Source organism: Diceros bicornis, chromosome 38 (assembly GCF_020826845.1).
Source record: "Diceros bicornis minor isolate mBicDic1 chromosome 38, mDicBic1.mat.cur, whole genome shotgun sequence".
NCBI lineage: Eukaryota > Metazoa > Chordata > Mammalia > Perissodactyla > Rhinocerotidae > Diceros > Diceros bicornis.
The window spans coordinates 9,462,167-9,481,114 of NC_080777.1; the positions used below are offsets into that span (position 1 = coordinate 9,462,167).

The 18,948-nt window shown below is 39.2% G+C and overlaps 1 protein-coding gene across 4 annotated transcripts in view; it reads left to right on the plus strand.

Moving 5' to 3' along the window:
- NVL (nuclear VCP like) overlaps positions 1 to 18,948 on the plus strand; it is a 117,044-nt gene that overhangs the window by 6,605 nt on the left and 91,491 nt on the right. For all 4 annotated transcript variants that reach the window (XR_009217127.1, XM_058533636.1, XM_058533635.1 and 1 more), the window contains exons 3-11: positions 445 to 497; positions 584 to 683; positions 6,057 to 6,114; positions 7,105 to 7,377; positions 10,038 to 10,170; positions 10,390 to 10,466; positions 11,542 to 11,676; positions 13,611 to 13,712; positions 17,885 to 18,002. Coding sequence is in view for 3 of the 4 variants with exons in the window: in XM_058533636.1 (XP_058389619.1) it covers positions 445 to 497; positions 584 to 683; positions 6,057 to 6,114; positions 7,105 to 7,377; positions 10,038 to 10,170; positions 10,390 to 10,466; positions 11,542 to 11,676; positions 13,611 to 13,712; positions 17,885 to 18,002 (1,049 nt within the window). In the remaining variant the exon portion in view is untranslated. The remainder of the gene's footprint in view (positions 1 to 444; positions 498 to 583; positions 684 to 6,056; positions 6,115 to 7,104; positions 7,378 to 10,037; positions 10,171 to 10,389; positions 10,467 to 11,541; positions 11,677 to 13,610; positions 13,713 to 17,884; positions 18,003 to 18,948) is intronic.

Here is an 18,948-nt window from a genome sequence, read left to right on the forward strand (position 1 = left end):
TTGGAACCGAAGAGGAGACAGTGCTGCTCCCCAGGCCTGTGTCCCCTGGGCCGGCTGAGGCAGTGACAGCCCTGCCAACCTCAAGCCTCCTTCAGAGTCATTCTTTGCCTTTCTTGAAGGATAACGCATATTCACAGCTGGATAGCTCCTTTGGCCTGTCCTGTAGATTCCCAGAAGTCCAACAGCCTTCCTTCATTTCGTCCCTTCTCTGTCTTTTTCAGTATAAGTTGGCAGTATTCCTGATGCTATACACCATCTCTAATCAAGAAAAATTATAGTAGTAAAAATATAAACTAGAAGTTCTTTGAAAATAGGTTTATGACCAGTGTGAGTACAGTGACATAATTATATGTTAGTGCAAATTTAGGTGATTGATTTAGATTGGGCTTAATGGAATAATACTGATAGAGAACACTGCACTAAACTTCTTCTTACGTTTTTCAGTATAGACTATGGTCGAAGAAAAAGAAATGCTTTTAGGATACAGGTAGAAAAAGGTGAGTCTTTTAGTGTTAGAGCTGAATTATTAATAAAGTTATAGAAAGAAGTGTTTTAGCTCATGACATTTTTCTTTTTGTTTCAGTATTTAACATAATTAGTAGTGAGAAAGAACTTAAGGATATAACAGAATTAGAAGATGAACATCTGGCAAAAAGAGCAAGACAAGGGGAAGACGATAATGAGTAAGGATTGCAAAACGAAGGGTTTTTTCCTAAAACACGGACTTGATTACATTACATTCCTACTTGTAAAACTTTCCATAGCTATTCATTGCCAGTGAGGCAATGCATAAAACTTACCTAACCTCTCCAGGCCTTTACCTCAGACGTACTGAGTGCTCACCATTCCCCAAAGAGGTCAAATTCTTTCTTTGACCGTGCCTTTGTATGGGTGGTTTTCTGTAACTGGAATGTTCATCTCTCCTTCACGAACTCCCACTCAGCCTTCAGGAGTCAGCCTTCACAAGCCTATGTTACTGCCTTTGTCCGGCCTTCTTAGATTCCTTTCTTAGTGTTTCCTTAACTCCTCCTTGTAGATATTTGTTATGACACTTGGAGCATATAGCGTTGAGATTATTTGTTTGCTTGTTTGCATTACCAGCAGAGCTGTCTCGTTAGCTTTGTTTTTCTCTGCCCTAATACAATGCCAGATACATCAAAAGGTGCCAATTAATTTTGTTAAGAAATAATATTACTGAGGTTTTTTTTATAGCTTATTACAGTATAATTGATATACAATAAGCTGTACATTTTTAAAGTGTACATTTTATTGTTTTGACATGAATTTAGTCATTAAACCATCACCATAGGGGCTGGCCCCGGAGCGTAGTGTTTAAGTTTGGTGCGCTCCGCTTCAGTGGCCCAGGTTCATGGGTTCGGATCCCGGGCATGGACATACACCACTCCTCAAGCCATGCTGTGGTGGCGACCCACATAGAAAACATAGAGGAAGATTGGCACAGATGTTAGCTCAGGGCCAATCTTCCTCAAGCAAAAAGAGAGGAAGATTGGCAATGGATGTTATCTTAAGGCCAATCTTCCTCACAAAAAAACAAACAAACAAACAAAAACCCTGACAAAACAAATGAACTTTTAAAAAAAACCATCACCATAAGCAAGATACTGAACATTTGCATCAACCCCACAAGTTTTCTTGTGTGTCTTGGCAATTTATTTCTCCCTCCATCCCCATTCCCAGACAGCCATTGATTTGCTTTCTGTCACTACCTGCATTTTCTAGAATTTTATATAAATGGAATCATACAGTATATACTTTGTAAATCTGGATTCTTTCACTCAGCATAATGATTTTGAGATTTATCAGTGCTGTGTGTGTCAATAGTTCATTGCTTTTTATTGCTGAGTACGTAGGATATGCCAGGATTTTTTTATCTATCTATTGATGGACAGTTGGGTTGTTCCCTCTTTTTGGCTATTGAAAATAAAGCTCTATGAACACTTATGTCGAAGACTCTACGTGGAGAGTGTTTTCATTTCCCTTGGTAAATGCCGAGGAGTGGCATAGCTGAGTCAGATGGTAACTGCATATTTACCTTGATAAGAAACTGCCAGACTGTTTGTATCGTTTTACCTTTGCATCAGCAGTATGTGAGAGTTCCACCCTTTCCATTTTACCAACGCTTGGTATAGTCAGTCTTGAATTTTAAATAATCTCTTACCATAAGTGTGGTGTTAGCTATAGGTTTTTTATAGATGCCCTTTATCAGATTGAGGAAGTTTCCTAATGTTCCTAGTTTGCTGAGAGTTTTTATCATGAATAGGTATTACATTTGTCAAATGCTTTTTATGCCCTTACTGGAAGATTTTATTATGGCTTTCTCCCTTTATTCTATTAATTTGGTGAATTACATTGATTTTTGAGTGTTAAGCCAGTCTTGCATTCCTGGGATAAACCCCATTTGGTCCTGATATATTATCCTTTTTATGTATTGTTGAATTCTATTTGCTAATCTTTTTCTATAGATATTTGCAGCTATATTCATATTGGTCTGAATTTTAATATTAGTTGGAAGTTGTTTTTTTGTGTCTATTTTATGAAAAAGTTTGTGTAATGTTACTATTATTTCTTTCTTGAGTATTAATTAAAATTCACCCAGAATTCATCTAGGCCTCGAGTATTCTTTTTGGAAGGATTTTGGTAACATTTAATTTTGCCAGATATAGGGATATTCCCATTTTCTTTTTCTTCTTATGTCAGTGTTGGTAAATTGTACTTTTAAAGAAATTTGTAAATTTCATCTAAGGTGTGGAATTTGTTGGCATAAAGTTTCAAAATATTCTGTTTTCCTTCTAATGTTTATAGGATCTGTAGTGATAGTTCCTTTTCATTCATTATAGCTGCTTCTTTTTCATTTGGATTTACCATAATTTTCTTAACTAGTTACATATTTGTAGACGTTTGGTTGTTTCCAGTTTTACACTATTTTGTGTGTAATAAATAATCCTTTAGTGCATATCTCTGTACTTATTACTTTGGGGTATTTTTTATGTTAAATTCCTGAAGTGGTATTTCTGGGGTCAAAGAGATTTATATATATTTTTTTTTTTTTTTTTTTTTTTTTGTGAGGAGATCAGCCCTGAGCTAACATCCGCCAATCCTCCTCTTTTTTTTTTGCTGAGGAAGACGGCCCTGGGCTAACATCTGTGCCCATCTTCCTCCACTTTATATGGGACGCCGCCACAGCATGGCTTACCAAGCAGTGCGTCGGTGCGCGCCCGGGATCCGAACCAGCGAACCCCGGGCCGCCGCAGCGGAGCGCGCGCACTTAACCGCTTGCGCCACCGGGCCGGCCCCGAGATTTATATTTTTAAGATTTCTGGTACATTTGGAGTTTCCATCCAAAAAAAGTTGCCTCAGTTTATACTCCCAACAGCTTTGTGTGAAGAGTGCATTTCTCTCCACCCTTGCAATCCTAGTTATACTATTATTTAATCTTTGCTAGTTTTATAGGAAAAAAGTGATCATATTGCTTTTACTTATAATTTTTTTAATAACCAATGAGGTTAAATGTTTTTTTGACTGTTTCTTTTTTTTTTTTTTTTGCTGAGCAAGACCAGCCCTGAGCTAACAGCTATTGCCAATCCTCCTCCTTTTTTTTCCCCCTTTCTCCCCAAAGCCCCAGTAGATAGTTATATGTCATAGTTGCACATCCTTCTAGTTGCTGTATGTGGGATGCTGCCTCAGCATGGCCGGACAAGCAGTGCGTTGGTGCGCGCCCGGGATCTGAACCCTGGCCGCCAGTAGTGGAGTGCGCGCACTTAACCGCTAAGCCACAGGGCTGGCCCCTTTTTTGTTTCTTTTTTTTTGTGAGGAGATCAGCCCTCTGCTAACATCTGCCAATCCTCCTTTTTTTTTTTTTGCTGAGGAAGACTGGCCCTGGGCTAACATCCGTGCCCATCTTCCTCCACTTTATATGGGACGCCGCCACAGCATGGCTTGCCAAGCAGTGCGTCGGTGTGCGCCCGGGATCCGAACTGGCCAACCCTGTGCTGCTGCAGCGGAGTGTGCACACTTAACCGCTTGCGCTACTGGGCTGGCCCCTTTTTGACTGTTCCACATTTCCTTTGTGATTTGCTTGCTTATGGGTTTTGTCTTTCATTTGAGAGGTATTTGAACTTTCCTTAATAGTTGTCAGAGCTCTTTGTATAAAATAGCACTTCTTTTTATATGTTTTACAAATGCTTATCCCATTTTGCCATTTGCCTTTTTATTTTTGTTTATCGTGTCTTTTGATTAGAGAAGTTCAACATCTTTACCTAGTCAGATCTATTAGTCTTTTCCTTTATGGTTTATGCTGATATGCTTAGAAAGACCTCTATCACAAAAGCATATAGAATAATTACCTATACTTCTTACTTGTTCCTTTATGGCATCACACTTAACTCTTTAATCCATTTGTAAGTAATTTTGTTTGTAGGGCATGAATTGTAGGGCAAAACAGTATTTTTCCAGATAGTTAAAATAATCCACCTTCTTCACCTTGATTAGAAACGTCCTGCTATAATTAACAAGACAAGAAATAGCATGTGTTGGAGAGGATGTGGAGAGAAGGGAACTCTCATACACTGCTGGTGGGAATGCAAACTGGTGCAGCCACTATGGAAAACAGTATGGAGATTCCTCAAAAAATTAAGAATAGAACTACCATATGATCCAGCTATTATTGCACTTCTGGGTATTTATCCAAAGAACATGAAAACACGAATGTGAAAAGATTTGTGCACCCCTATGTTCACTGGAGCATTATTCACAACAGCCAAGACTTGGAAACAACCTAAATGCCCATCAATGGATAAATGGATAAAGAAGATGTGGTATATACACAGAATGGAATACTACTCAGCCATAAAAAAGGTGAAATCTTGCCATTTGCAACAACATGGATGAACCTTGAGGGTATTATGCTAAGCGAAATAAGTCAGACAGAGAAAGTCAAATACTGTATGATCTCACTCATAAGTGGAAGATAAAAACAACAATAACAACAACAACAAACAAACAGATAAAGAGACTTGTGGTTACCAGAGGGGAAGGCTGGGGGGAAGGAGGAGGGCAAAAGGAGTGATAGGGCACATGTGTATGGTGACGGATGGTAATTAGTCTTTGGGTGGTAAACGTGATGTAAGCCACACGGAAATCAAAACACAATGATGTAGACTTGAAATTTGTGTAATATTATAAAGCAGTATTACCTCAAGATAAAAAAAAATTTCTAAAAAGAAATGCCCCAAATTCTATTAATTGAATTTGATGAGTAACAAAGGAATTCATGTCTTAATTATGAAGGCCGGTTATACTATTCATGTAAACCTTTTTACTTAGGAACAGTCCTTTTCTCATCTAATTATTTTCTAAAGAAATTATATTATATAGTAGCAGAGTCCTGTAGTTACTTGATGCTATTAGGTATCAACTCAGTTATAATGAACTGAGACTACATTTTCAGTTTGTCCTTGTTAGGATTTATGCTTGTTTTTTTCTGTATTGTATGAAAGGTTCTTTTTACCTTCATTCCTCATGAACAGACTTGGAAAAGTTACATTTGGTCTCATGGCTTGGTCATATTAAACTTGTGAATTTGTTACTCGAAGTGCTTAATTATGGCTTGCTGGAATATTTCTTCTACTGGCATCTGATGTTCCTAAGTGAGACTCTTGGATCTGATGGAAATTTTGTCACTTTTTATTTATTGTCACTTTTATTTATTGCTAGGATAAAGATAACCACAATTTATTAAGCATTTACTGTGTGCTAAGGACTTTGCAGGCTTTCATTTAATCTTCTAATAACCTGGTGAGGTAGACATTATTTGTTATCTCCATTTTATAGATAAGAAAGCTGAGGCTGAGAGAGGTTAAGTGAACTAGTAACTGGTAAAGCTGGGTTTTAAATCCAGATTTCTCTGATTCCAAAGCCTGGACTCTTAATTAACCACCGTAATATTTTGCCTCACTATATTTTTTTGTTTTGGGTGTAGTTTTTTTATGTTGTGGGATAAAAGCCTTTAAAATATTTCTTTTCCTCTTTTCCCTGAGATATACTGAAAGCTATTCTGATGATGATTCAAATATGGAAGATTACCCAGATCTACAGGTAAGCCACATATTTATTGGACCCGCTTTGATTTTTTTTTTAAATCATTATGAACACTTCTTAGAAAAAAATAAAGAATAGAGTAAGAGACTTTGAACATCTTCATCAATAAATAATTGAATAATTCCTGTGTTAATGAACTCTTGGATTAACCATCTGCCCAGTATTTGTCTGTATAGCCTGTTATACAGGCAAAAGGAAGGGGAGAGAATAGCCAGAAATAAGGGCAGACAGGATTAGAAAGGGGAATTAATAGTAAAAGTGGAGAAAAGGATACATTTTCTTCCAGAGAGCTGGCATTGCCAATAAATAGGCTTGGATTAAAGGGAAGTGTGGGACTAATATGTCAAATTATTTATACATTACTCTCTATTTTTTTTCCCATCAGTAATTCAGTTCTTGAATTTAATAACAAAGTCATGATGATACTCAGTTATGTTTGACCCGGTTTTGAATTAATGGGATGGTAATGACTCTCATTGACTACCAGCTCATTTTCATAATTGCTTCTGTTATATGTTTTTATTTAAAGATTTTTATTTATTTATTTTTTTCCCCCAAAGCCCCAATAGATAGTTGTATGTCATAGTTGCACATCCTTCTAGTTGCTGTATGTGGGACACGGCCTCAGCATGGCCGGGGAAGCGGTGCGTTGATGTGCGCCCGGGATCCGAACTCTGCCAGCAGCAGAGGGCGCGCACTTAACCGCTAAGCCACAGGGCGGGCCCTGTTATATGTTTTTAAAGCGACCATACTCATTTGGTTTTATTTGACTGCCAATTATGAATTAGTCCGTTAAGTTGGAGTGGAGGGGGGATACATCTTTTTGAATAGTAAATGTTTGTGAGTCATCTTAGAGTGGATGCCTATATTTTCTGACTGTAAATGTGAGAGAAGTTGTTGAAAGGAGAACGTAGAAAATGCATGACTATAGGTAATCAAACTTCCGTGAGTACCTATTAATTTATGCTAAAATCATGTTTCTGCCAGTCAGCAAATCATATGAACAGTTCCCTGCTCTCCTTATATCGGAAGGGAAATCCTGCTTCTGTTTCAAGTGCTCCTGAGGTGGAGCAAAGAGAAACTACTGTTTCAACACCACGGATAACTTCCAAAACAGGCTCCGTTCCTTCGAAGACCCCTGCCAGTGGTTCTGAAGGAGAATGGTTTATCGACAAAACCCCAAGTGGAGAGAAAGACAGTTTTTTCCTGGACCTGTCAGATGAGAAAAGTAATCGTAAGAAGCCAATATTTGAGATAGAGGTATTTTTATAGTGAGATTTTAGTCCCATGTCGTTGGAGTACATTACAACCTTGTCGTATATCATATCATTTATAATATACCTTGAATATAATATCAAGCAGATTCTTGTGTTTTACGAAAGACAGGAACTTGGAAATAGATCTAGAATTTGATCACTTCCCACTATTGCCATCATTTCCGTCCTAGTCCAAGCCTCTGCTCTTGCTTGCCTTATCTATTGAAAGAACCTTCCAACTGGAGTCTGCTTCCATTCTTGTTCCCCTAGTTTATTCTTCACACACAGTTGTCTTTTTCACAAGTCAAGTCAGATCATTGTCATTCTTGTATTAAAAACCCTAAAATGGTCCAAAATCAAAGATCTTGCAATGGCGGATAAAGCCCCATATGATGTGGCTGTCCTGCTGCCTCTTTCATCTCACCTGCTCCTACCCTCGTCCCCCGTCTGCCGGCTTTGCTTCAGCCAATGCTGAGTTTCTTGCTGTCTCTAGAACACACAAAGCCCTCTCTCACTCGAGGCATTTGCACTTGGACTTTCTCTGGAACACTCTTTCCCCAGGTTTCTGTGGTTCACTCTGTCATCTCTCTTCCCATCTCTTTTCACATGTAATCCTCGCAGAGAGGCCCTTCCTAACGTGTGACACAGTACATCATTGGTAGCTCTGTTTTCTAACCCTGCTTTATTTCTCTAAGTACTTAGAATCACCTGACTTGTGTAATTGTTTAGTTGGGTTTTTTCTTTGTCTCCATCCACTAGAATGTCAGCTCCAGGAGAGCACGGACTTTGTTTTATTTAACAGTGTGTCCCTGGCTACAATATATCTAGCACGAGGTAGTCAGTTTGTTGAGTTAGTGCTTAATGAACTTCTGGACATGCACTTACTAGTGAGCATTAAAGAATAACTGCTTTGGGTATGTGTTATAGAAAGTTGGTACTTGTGGGAAGAAGGGAGGAGAGTTGCTAGAACAGCAGTGTGGTTTATTTTCAGTTTGGGATAATACCTTGAAGGATCTTACATAAGTGGATACACTATGAAAATGGATAGAATGAGTAGACACCCCCTTTTTTTTTCACCTTTTTGAAATGAAGCATACCATACATAAAGGAAAGTAAAGCTTGATGAATTATCACAAAGTGAACACATTGGGCATCATTTTTAGCTGATTCTTTTAATGCCTGCCAGAGGGGAGTTTAAAGTAATTTATCCCATGAACGAGTGGCTGAATGCGCTCCAGGGCTGACTGTCCAGTGTGGTAAGTGCTAGCCACCCGGGGCTGTTGAGCACTTGAAATATGGCTAGTGCGAATGAGGAACTGAATTTTTAATGTTTTTTTTGTTGTTTTTTTGTTGTGAGGAAGATCAGCCCTGAGCTAACATCCATGCCAATCCTCCTCTTTTTTTTTTTTTTTTTTGCTGAGGAAGACTGGCCCTGGGCTAACATCTGTGCCTATCTTCTTCCACTTTATATGGAACACCACCACAGTGTGGCCTGACAAGTGGTGCGTCGGTGTGCACCCGGGATCCGAACCCAGGCTACCAGCAGCGGAGCGCGTGCACTTAACTGCTACGCTACGGGGCTGGCCCCTGAATTTTTAATTTAAATTTATGTTTAAAAACTAATAGTCAATTCATTTATTAGAAAATTTCTAAGTATGTTTGGAACAACTTGGGTGTGTGAATCTCCTTTTTCAGCTGTAAATTTTATGAAATCGAAATACAAATCAAATATTTCCCATGAGAATTTAGTGTTCAAATTGAGATGTGCTGTAAGCATAAAGTACATGTTGGACTTTGAAGACTTACTACAAAACAATATAAAACATCTCAATAATAATTTTTTATACTGACTATATGTTGAAATGATAATGTTTTGAATATATCTGGTTAAATAAAATAGATTATTAAATTAATTTCACTTGTTTCTTTTTTCCTTTTTTAAATGGGGCTACTAGAAAAGTAAAATAACATAAGTGGCTCACATTACATTTTTCTTGGACATTGCTGCCCTAAGTGGTTTCCAAGAACTAAGCCTTTCTATTTGGCAAAACCCTTCCCCTTTTGAATTGTTAATGGGTCTTTTCTAAATCTCTTTAGTTTAATCATTTGTCATTAGAAAACATTGTTATGGTTGGCAGGGAAGGAAAGAACTTGACTCTTGTGTTGAAGTATACTTTTTTGTGGCTGTCTGAGCAGCTCTGTAGTCATAGTTAATTTAGTGATTCATCAGACATCAAATGAACACCAGCTATGTAGGAGGCTCAGTGAGAAATAGAAGATGAACGTTAGTGTCCTAACTCTAGAAGCTCACAATTCAGTGAGAGAGACATAGACAAATAAATCATTCAAATACGAGGCAGACTATGGTAGGCTATAATACAGTTGCAAATTCAGTATTCTGGGAATGTGAGGAAGAGATTAATTCTAACTAGAAGAATCTGAAGAGGAAGTTTTCAAATGTTAGGCTTTAAACTGAGCCTGAAGGCTGTGGAGAAGAAGGACATGCCCAGCAGAGGCCATCCTTGAGCAGAGAGGTTGGGAATAGCTAACGGGGCTGAAAGTGCTAGGGCAGGAGTGGATTTTTTTAATAGTGCCCATCTTTAGAAAAACATTAATGGCATTATAATTTCAAGCATGGCGTATTTAAATTGCCTTTCTTTCCAGGATTCAAAAGATTCTTCTCTTCTGGAGAGTAATAAAAAAAGGAAAGGCAGGCTAAAGAACAAAGGAAGCAAAAGGAAGCAGGAAGATCTTCAGGAAGTAGATGGACAAATAGAAGCTGTCCTGCAAAAGAAAGGTGAGACTGGAGTCTCGTGGGGGGCGCTGGCTGTGTCTGTGTTGAGAGAGGCTTCACTGTTCCAGGCTGTTAGGCTAGGGGGCCTTCCGTGTGCAGACACGTTTATGAGAAAATATTCCAGTATCTAATGGGCCTTTGTTTACTTAAAGATTAATAAGTATAATTCTGAGTTACTACTAAGTCACTAATCTTTTCATCTCCTCCTTTTTTGTTTACCAGCTAATACCAGGGGGCTAGACTTGCAGATCTCCAGCGTGAAGTTTGAAGATGTTGGAGGCAATGATACAACATTAAAAGTTAGTTCAAATTCAGAATTTGACCTTAAATGGGTGTATTGCTAATCAGTTATACAAGCAAAGCCCACCTATTTGTTTCCACTAGGAACTGGGTGTAGAAAAGGAGACTGGGAAGGTGAGACGGGCAGACCTGACTTGTACCCTTCAGGGTATTGAGGAATAAAAGACGCATCCTCTCTTCAGCTTTGTCACTGTTTTAATTAGAGTGTACATGTGTAAGATACATGCTTGATAGGTAATTTTTTTTTTTTTCTGGTGAGGAGTATTGGCACTGAGCTAACATCTGTTGCCAATCTTCCTCTTTTCGCTTGAGGAAGATTGGCCCGGGGCTAACATCCGTGCGCATCTTCCTCTACTTTATATGTGGGAGGCCACAGCATGGCTTGATGAGCCGGGCGTAGGTCCGCACCTGGGATCCGAACCCAGGAACCCTGGGCTGCGGAAGTGGAGCACATGAACTTAACCACTACGCTACTGGGCCAGCCTCTATAAGTAATCATTTTTGTTTTTTTTGTGAGGAAGATTGGCTCTGAGCTAACATCTGCTAGTCCTCCTCTTTTTTTTTGCTGAGGAAGACCGGCCGTGGGCTAACATCCATTCCCATCTTCCTCCACTTTATATGGGACGCCGCCACAGCATGACTTAACAAGTGGTGTGTTGGTGTGCGCCAGGGATCCGAACCGGCGAACCCCGGACCACCGCAGCGGAGTGCGCGCACTTAACCGCTTTCGCCACCAGGCCGGTCCCATAAGTAATATTTTAACTGTAGTAATAATAATGGTTACTATTTATTTTTTAGTATCTGCTCAGTTCCAGTTACCACACTAGTTACTTGTCGTTATATCTGCAGGGTAGATGTTATTGCAGCTTAGGAAATGGAAGCTCAGAGAGATTATTCTGAAGTCACACAATAGATACCAGAGCTGGGATTCAAACTCAGGTGTAACTCTAAAGCCGGTACTCTATCTACTGTATTTTGCTGCTCCAAAGAATACAGTGTTTCATTCCACATTGATTCTTTCTCTCTTGGGCTATGGGGCTATGAAAGACGTCTTTCCTGTTTATTCTCTGCCAGGAAGTCTGCAAGATGCTCATACACATGCGTCACCCGGAGGTGTACCACCACCTGGGCGTTGTACCCCCCCGTGGAGTTCTCCTTCACGGACCGCCAGGCTGTGGGAAGACATTGCTGGCACAGGCAATTGCTGGGGTGAGGTTTGCTGACGTTGTTTCTGCTTTTGTTATTTGTTTGTTTTTGTTTTTTCTCTTTGGTCAACTTGAACCAGACTTGGCATATTCTCAGGAGGACTGATCCCTTCTTCATTGTTTACCTTTTTCGTGCTGCTGTTTTATTTTTAATGTATCCAATTATTTACATGGCGAGGACTGGGTGGGAAGCAAAATAACGTAGCTGGAAAGAACCCTTTTTTTAGCATGTGGTTTATAATTTAGTTACTTCTCTTTCCCTTTAAGCCAGTGGTTCTCAAGAGCAGTATAATAAGAAAACTAAGGATTGTATTGTTTTTCATAGAGCTAAATTTATTCAAATTTCCATTTCCTCATGTTCTTCTACTTTTTAGTGTTAAAATATGCTTTCTAAAGTCATGGAGATGTAATGTACAGCATGGTGACCATAGTTAACGCTGTACTGCGTATTTGAAAGTTGCTGAGAGGGCCGGCCCCGTGGCTTAGCGGTTAAGTGCGCGCGCTCCGCTGCTGACGGCCCGGATTCGGATCCCGGGCGTGCACCGATGCACCGCTTCTCCGGCCATGCTGAGGCCGCGTCCCACATACAGCAACTATAAGGATGTGCAACTATGACATACAACTATCTACTGGGGCTTTGGGGGAAAAATAAATAAATTAAAAAAAAATAATAAAATAAAAAAAAAAGAAAGTTGCTGAGAGAGTAAATCTTAAAAGTTCTCATCACAAGTAAAAAAAATTCTGTAACTATGTACGGTGACAGTTGTTAATTAGACTTACTGTGTTGATCATTTTGCAATATATATAAATATCAAATCATTATGTAGTACACTTGAAACTAATACAGTGTTGTGTGTTGATTATACTTCAATAAAAAAATAAACAAACAAAAAATATATCCTTTCTAAAATTGTGATAATAGATACTTGGCAAAATAAAAAGTTAGCAATCTTATTTTAGTCCCATCAGATTTTTCAGAAACTGTAAAGTATTGGGAGGTAAAATGTAAAATGTCTGAGTAACTTTACTTTGAAGAATAGCATACTATACCAGTCACTAACAGATTAGTGCTCTATGAAAGAAAATCATTCTTATTGGAGAACTTGATTGATTTGCCTCATTTATTCATTTGTTGACTAAATCTGTTGTGTGACTGCCGTATGGTAGACATTGAAATATAGTGATAAATACAGCAAACCCAGTGTTTATCTTTAAGGAGTTTTACAGTCTAATATGAGAGACAGACAGTAAACAGTCATTCATACAAATAAATGTTGTACATAGTTTCAATTGTAATAAGTGGGAGACAGAAGAAGTACAAAATACTGTGTGGTATGTTGTTGGGATACCCAAGTTAAGAGCTGGAGTCAAAGAAAATATGATTGAGGAAGTGAACTTTCAAGGTAGCTGGAAGAGTGAGTAGGACTTAGGCAGGCTTGTTGCCATTCGCATCGGTGGGACGGCCGTGGTTTCTTTTCCTGGACTTAAAGAGCCTGCCTCCTCTGACAGTAACTGGCTACTTCTCTGGGTTTAGGGGTGGAGAAGTGCTAGTGGGGTGTGTGGGAGACAACTAACTATTTCACAACCCCTGCTATTTTGTTTCCCACAGATAAATAACAGATAAAATGGTTTTGGCTCAGCTCTAAGTGGGGGGAAACATATCTCTTGAGATTCAAGACCCTTTATCACAAGAGATAATAGCAGAGTCTTATAGTGATATCCATAAAGTAAAAACAAGTAGAAGGTATCCAGTCGATGTGTTTGAATAAAACCGTAGATTTTTAAAAAATCTTTTTCATTGGACCAACACAAAAAGATGACGTTCCTCAGAAAATTAGTCATTTAAAAAATGTAATTTTGAGAGAGGGACTGAATAAGGAAAAAGGAGGGAAGTTACAATGTGAAAACTTGGTCATTCTTTTATGTATTTGTGCACAGGAACTCGAGATGCCGATTCTGAAAGTAGCTGCTACGGAGATTGTATCGGGAGTATCTGGAGAATCTGAACAGAAGCTGAGAGAACTATTCGATCAAGCTGTGGTGGGTTGGCTAATAACTAATGTCAGGTGGTCAGATGGTATAAGGCTGTATTGAAGATCCTGTTTTCTCTAATGTTAGTATTTGTGTAGCCGAGCGAAAAGGGGCTCATTCTGCTCGCCGCAGTCTGGTGCCAATCAATTGCAAAGAAGCCAGTGGTTGAGAAAGGAAAGTTTATACGATTAGCTAGCATAATCAGAAGATGGCGGACTAGTGTCCTGAAGAACCATCTTAAAAACGTACAGAATCTTGAGGCAGTTATGTAGGGAAGGAGGGGGTTTAGCAATGTCAGCCATCTGGTGTGATAGACTACAAGGCTCCTCATTCTCTCTTTCTTCTGTCATTTGTGACGGGCACCAACGCAGAGTTTTTCTCTCTGGAGGTCATCATGGTCCTGGGGGACTCAGAGAACAAAGACATCATCTTATCACAGCTGGGAGATATACGTAAGCAAGAGTCATAGAACTAGCAGATCGTGTATTTTGCAAAAGTGATAAGTGCTTAATCATCTAGGCTCTGCGCAGGCTAGAGTGCATTCTCAGAGACTAGTGAGTCAGGACCACAGTTACGGTATTGCCTCCTTTCCCTAAGATGGCTTCCCTCAGGCTAACCTAAGATCTAGCTGTTACATTTGTCAACCCACTCACTGGACATTCTGTTGTAAACTTGGTAATTTGCTGCCCTTGATGGCTAAATATTTAAAGTAGATTTACTGATGTGGACTGTTGGCTGAAATAATCTGTTTAATCTGAAATCAAACATAAATATAAGTGGTGAGAAGTTCTGGGCTGTCATCCCCAGTAGTCATATGTTGAAAATAGATTATCCTTGTGATATTTTCTTTGACTTTTACTTTCCTCCTTTTAGGTTTGACCAAGCAACTTGTAGGCAGTGTGAAAATTTTTAGCATTTAGGATTATCACATTATAAAAACAACCATAGGAATGCCAGGATAAACTCTTCCCTATTTGCATAATTGAAGCTGTGCAAAGAAAATTCTGCCACCAGAGAAATTACAGATTGGATTTTATCCTAATTGTAATTCATGTCGTTAAAATTTGAGTGTTTAAGAACTGAGGAAGATGACTTCTGTGTCCAATTAAATTTTTATCTTCATTATAGTGTAATGGTTAAATGCCTGTACTTTCAAGTCAGAAACACGGGTTCAAATCCCTGAACCACCACGTACTGATTATTACTAATTGTTACTAATTGTGTAATCTTGGACAAGAGATTTAACCACTCTAACCCTTAGTTTCCTTACTAGTAAACTGGGTTAATACTACTACTCAAATCTCATGGGGTTGTTGAAAGTATTACGTGAGAGGATTCTTTTTTTTTTTGGTGAGGAGATCAGCCCTGTGCTAACATCTGCCAATCCTCCTCTTTTTTTGCTGAGGAAGACTGGCCCTGGGCTAACATCCGTGCCCATCTTCCTCCACTTTGTATGGGACGCCGCCACAGCATGGCCTGCCAAGCAGTGCATCAGTGTGCGCCTGGGATCTGAACCGGCAAACCCCGGGCCGCCTCCATGGAGTGCGCACACTTAACCGCTTGCGCCACCGGGCCAGCCCCGAGGATTCTTATAAAACCTTTAATGCAGTGCCCAGCGCACAGCAAAAGCCCTGTAAATATTAGCTGTGACATGCACATTTGAGCAGTTGCTAGTCATCACTGTGGTTCAAAACTAAAAAGTGGTGAAAAGTTTAATTTTATGTTATTATTTGCACCCAGAATATATTGGGACTGGTGAACATGGCCAATGCCACTGCTAGAAGCCGATGTGAAATTAGAAGAGAAATTGTATTTTAGCAGTAATTGAGACAATATTCTTAAAAATAGCAAGAATGTAGAAGGCATCTACTTGATTTGATGTATAGACTGACATTGAAAAGGTGTGGATGGTACAGGCAGATGCAGAGAAAGGATGCGAAGGGTACTGTGCAGAGCGAAGCTGAACTCTTTCGGGTGTTACCCGTCTTCCAAAATGAGCTCGAGTTAATTGTTAAATTGGCATGCACAGCCAGAGGACAAGTCGTAAATTTTGTGTTTATGGGAAACACAATGCTGAATGAGGGTAAAAGAGATGAAGGGCATCTTCAGATTGTTACTTCTGTGTTTCTGTCTCTCTCTGGACCAGTTCTGAGCTGGTACGATGCCCAACAGCAGATGCTCAATGAATATATGGTCCAGCACCCCTCTTTCCCAGACCTCCTGTTCCCTAATGAAATTGAGTACAATAAGTATATGGATCAGAGAACAAAAAGGTCAAATCAAGTCAAGTGGTTCTTTGTTGAAAACTGTATGCTTTCTTTAGGCCGAATTCTGATGACCACCACTTAATCTTTCTTCCCTCCCTTGTTTTTGTGAGGAAGGTTAGCCCTGAGCTAACATCTGCCAATCCTCCTCTTTTTGCTGAGGAAGACTGGCCCTGGGCTAACATCCGTGCCCATCTTCCTCTATTTTTTTATGTGGGACACCTGCCACAGCATGGCTCGACAAGCGGTGCATCTGTGCGCGCCCGGGATCCAAACCTGCGAACCCCGAGCCACCAAAGCAGAGCACGCGCACTTAACCGCTACGCCACCGGGCCGGTCCCCGCCTTTTTCTTACTCAGTTTTCCGGGTCAGTGACAAATACTGTCGTGCTTGCTTTCTGAGACCTTCGCTCTCTGTGACTTGACTCTTTTGTAATTGGGTGATTTATCCAGCAGTCACAGGTGCTCCTTTGTGAACGTTGTCATGAGAAGGATTGAGAAGAGAGCCAGCTAGTGATGGGCCAATTTTCTTTCCCTTTAAAATGCAGTGGTCTCCATGGTTTTGAGATGTCTTGGCCAGGCTCAGAGTCTCTTAGCATAATCAGTGTCACTCCTAACCACTGAATAATTAAGAATGAGCTGTGCTTTAGATTGTATATTTAGATGTTTTTATTTAAATTTTTCATTTTAACTGATCCTTATCTCTTTTTGTTTGTTTTTATTGTGATTATGTTTAACTTAAGTTTACTATTTTAAACATTTTTAAGTGTACAGTTCTGTGGCATTAAGTACGCTCATATTGTTCTGTAACCATCACCCCCATCCATCTCCAAAATTGTTCATCTTCCCAAACTGAAGCTCTGTACCCATTAACAACTAACTCCCCCTTTTTCCCCTCCCTCCAGCCCCTACCAACCACTATTCTACTGTCTGCCTCTGTGAATTTGACTACTCCAGGTAGTTGATGCTTATATCTTAATTTATTCTGTCTTAACTCTTATCTAGTTTATGTTTAAAAACAGACTGAAGATGATCATTATCCACACTGATGTAGTCGAACTTTACCATCTTTCCTTATTCAGTGTAGTCTTCAAAATAAGCCTCTGGTTGTTTCAGTATGGGCTGATGAAAAAGTTCTGGAGATGGATAGTGGTGATGGTTGCACAACAATGTGAACATACTTAATACCGCCAAACTGTCCACTTAAAATGGTTAAAATGGTAAATTTTATATATGTTTTATCACAATAAAAAAAAGCAAAGCCTCTGGTGCTGTTGCTTCTTTTTTTGGTGAGGAAGATTGGCCCTGAGCTGACATCTGTTGCCAGTCTTCCTCTTTTTGCTTGAGGAAGATTGACCCTGAGCTAACATCTGTGCCCATCTTCCTCTATTTTGTATGTGGGACGCCGCCACAGCATGGCTTGATGAGTGGTGCGTAGGTCTGTGCCCACGAACCTCGAGCTGCTGAAGTGGAGCGTGCGAACTTAACGACTACGCCACTGGGCCTGCCCCTCTGGTGCTTCTTCAGTTCCTCTTATAGCAGATTCTAGGGAAAAGCTTAGATGTTTTTATGTCGCTAGGAAAACTAGTACAACATTTGTAGTAAACTTAGGTTTTCTAGTTTAATATGCCTAATTTACAAAAGAATTTCACTAGATGTATCATCACAAAACATGGATTGATGAGGAGACTGTGAATGTGTTGTCCTCTGTGCAGTCTCTTACTGTCCTCTTAAGCATCTGGCTTCTCTTAAGTCAGGTAAAAATCAGAAGTAGTCCGCTGTGAACTGCTTTCTTTAGGGTTATTCTTTTGGTGAATGATCCTTGAACTTTAAGATTTTTAAAAATGTATATGCTTAACTATGCTGCAATATAGGGAATATCTTTATGATTGTCTTTTTGTGTTATTCTTATTTCTAGTCAAATGCACCCTGTATCCTTTTTATTGATGAAATAGATGCTATTACCCCCAAAAGAGAAGTTGCTTCAAAAGATATGGAACGAAGAATTGTAGCCCAGCTCCTAACCTGCATGGATGGTCAGTTTAAAATAATGAATTCACTTTAAGATAATAAATTGTTTTTTTTTTAATAGTATAAGTAATATGTGAAGATATGAAACATTCAAATAAAATAAAACTCAGAGTAAAAAAACAAATATTTTTAATTTCATAAAAGATTACATCATTAATTTTTTTGAGTATATCTTACAGTTATCTTTAATGCCTTTGCACACACGAACATATATATATGTACACATTGTTCTGTGACTTGCTGTTTCTATCTTAACAATATGTCTTGGAAATGTTGCCATTTTAATCCGTTTATATTTACCTCTTTATAACTGCTACATAGTATTCTTTAGGATAGATTTATCATATTGTACTTAAGCATTCCCATTTTGATGGATATTTAAGTTTTGTTTTTTGCTTTACAACAAGCTGTAGAGAATATCCTTGAATGAGCCTTTTTTGTGCACACATATTTTTCTAGGATAAATACTAAAAATTGAAGTGATGTTTGTTAAAGATCATACATTTTAAATTTTCATAGGAAATGGCAAATTGCCTTCCAGGAAGACTTTGCAGTTTACATTTCCACCAATACTATATGAGTCACCCTTTTTCCAGATCCTTCACTACACTGAATGTTATCAGTTATTTTAATTTTTGCCAGTCTGATGGGTAAAAATTGATATCTTAGTTTGTTTTATTTATTTATTTTTTTTGTGAGGAAGATCAACCCTGAGCGAACATCCATGCCAATCCTCATCTTTTTGCTGAGGAAGACTGGCCCTGAGCTAACATCCGTGCCGATCCAATCTTCCTTCACTTTACGTGGGCGGCGGCCACACCATGGCCTGACAAGCGGTGTATCAGTGCACGCCCGGCGTCTGGGCCCGGGCCGCCAGCACTGGAGCTCACACACTGAACCGCTACGCCATGGGGCTGCCCTCTCTCGGTTTGTTTTAATTTGCATTTCCCT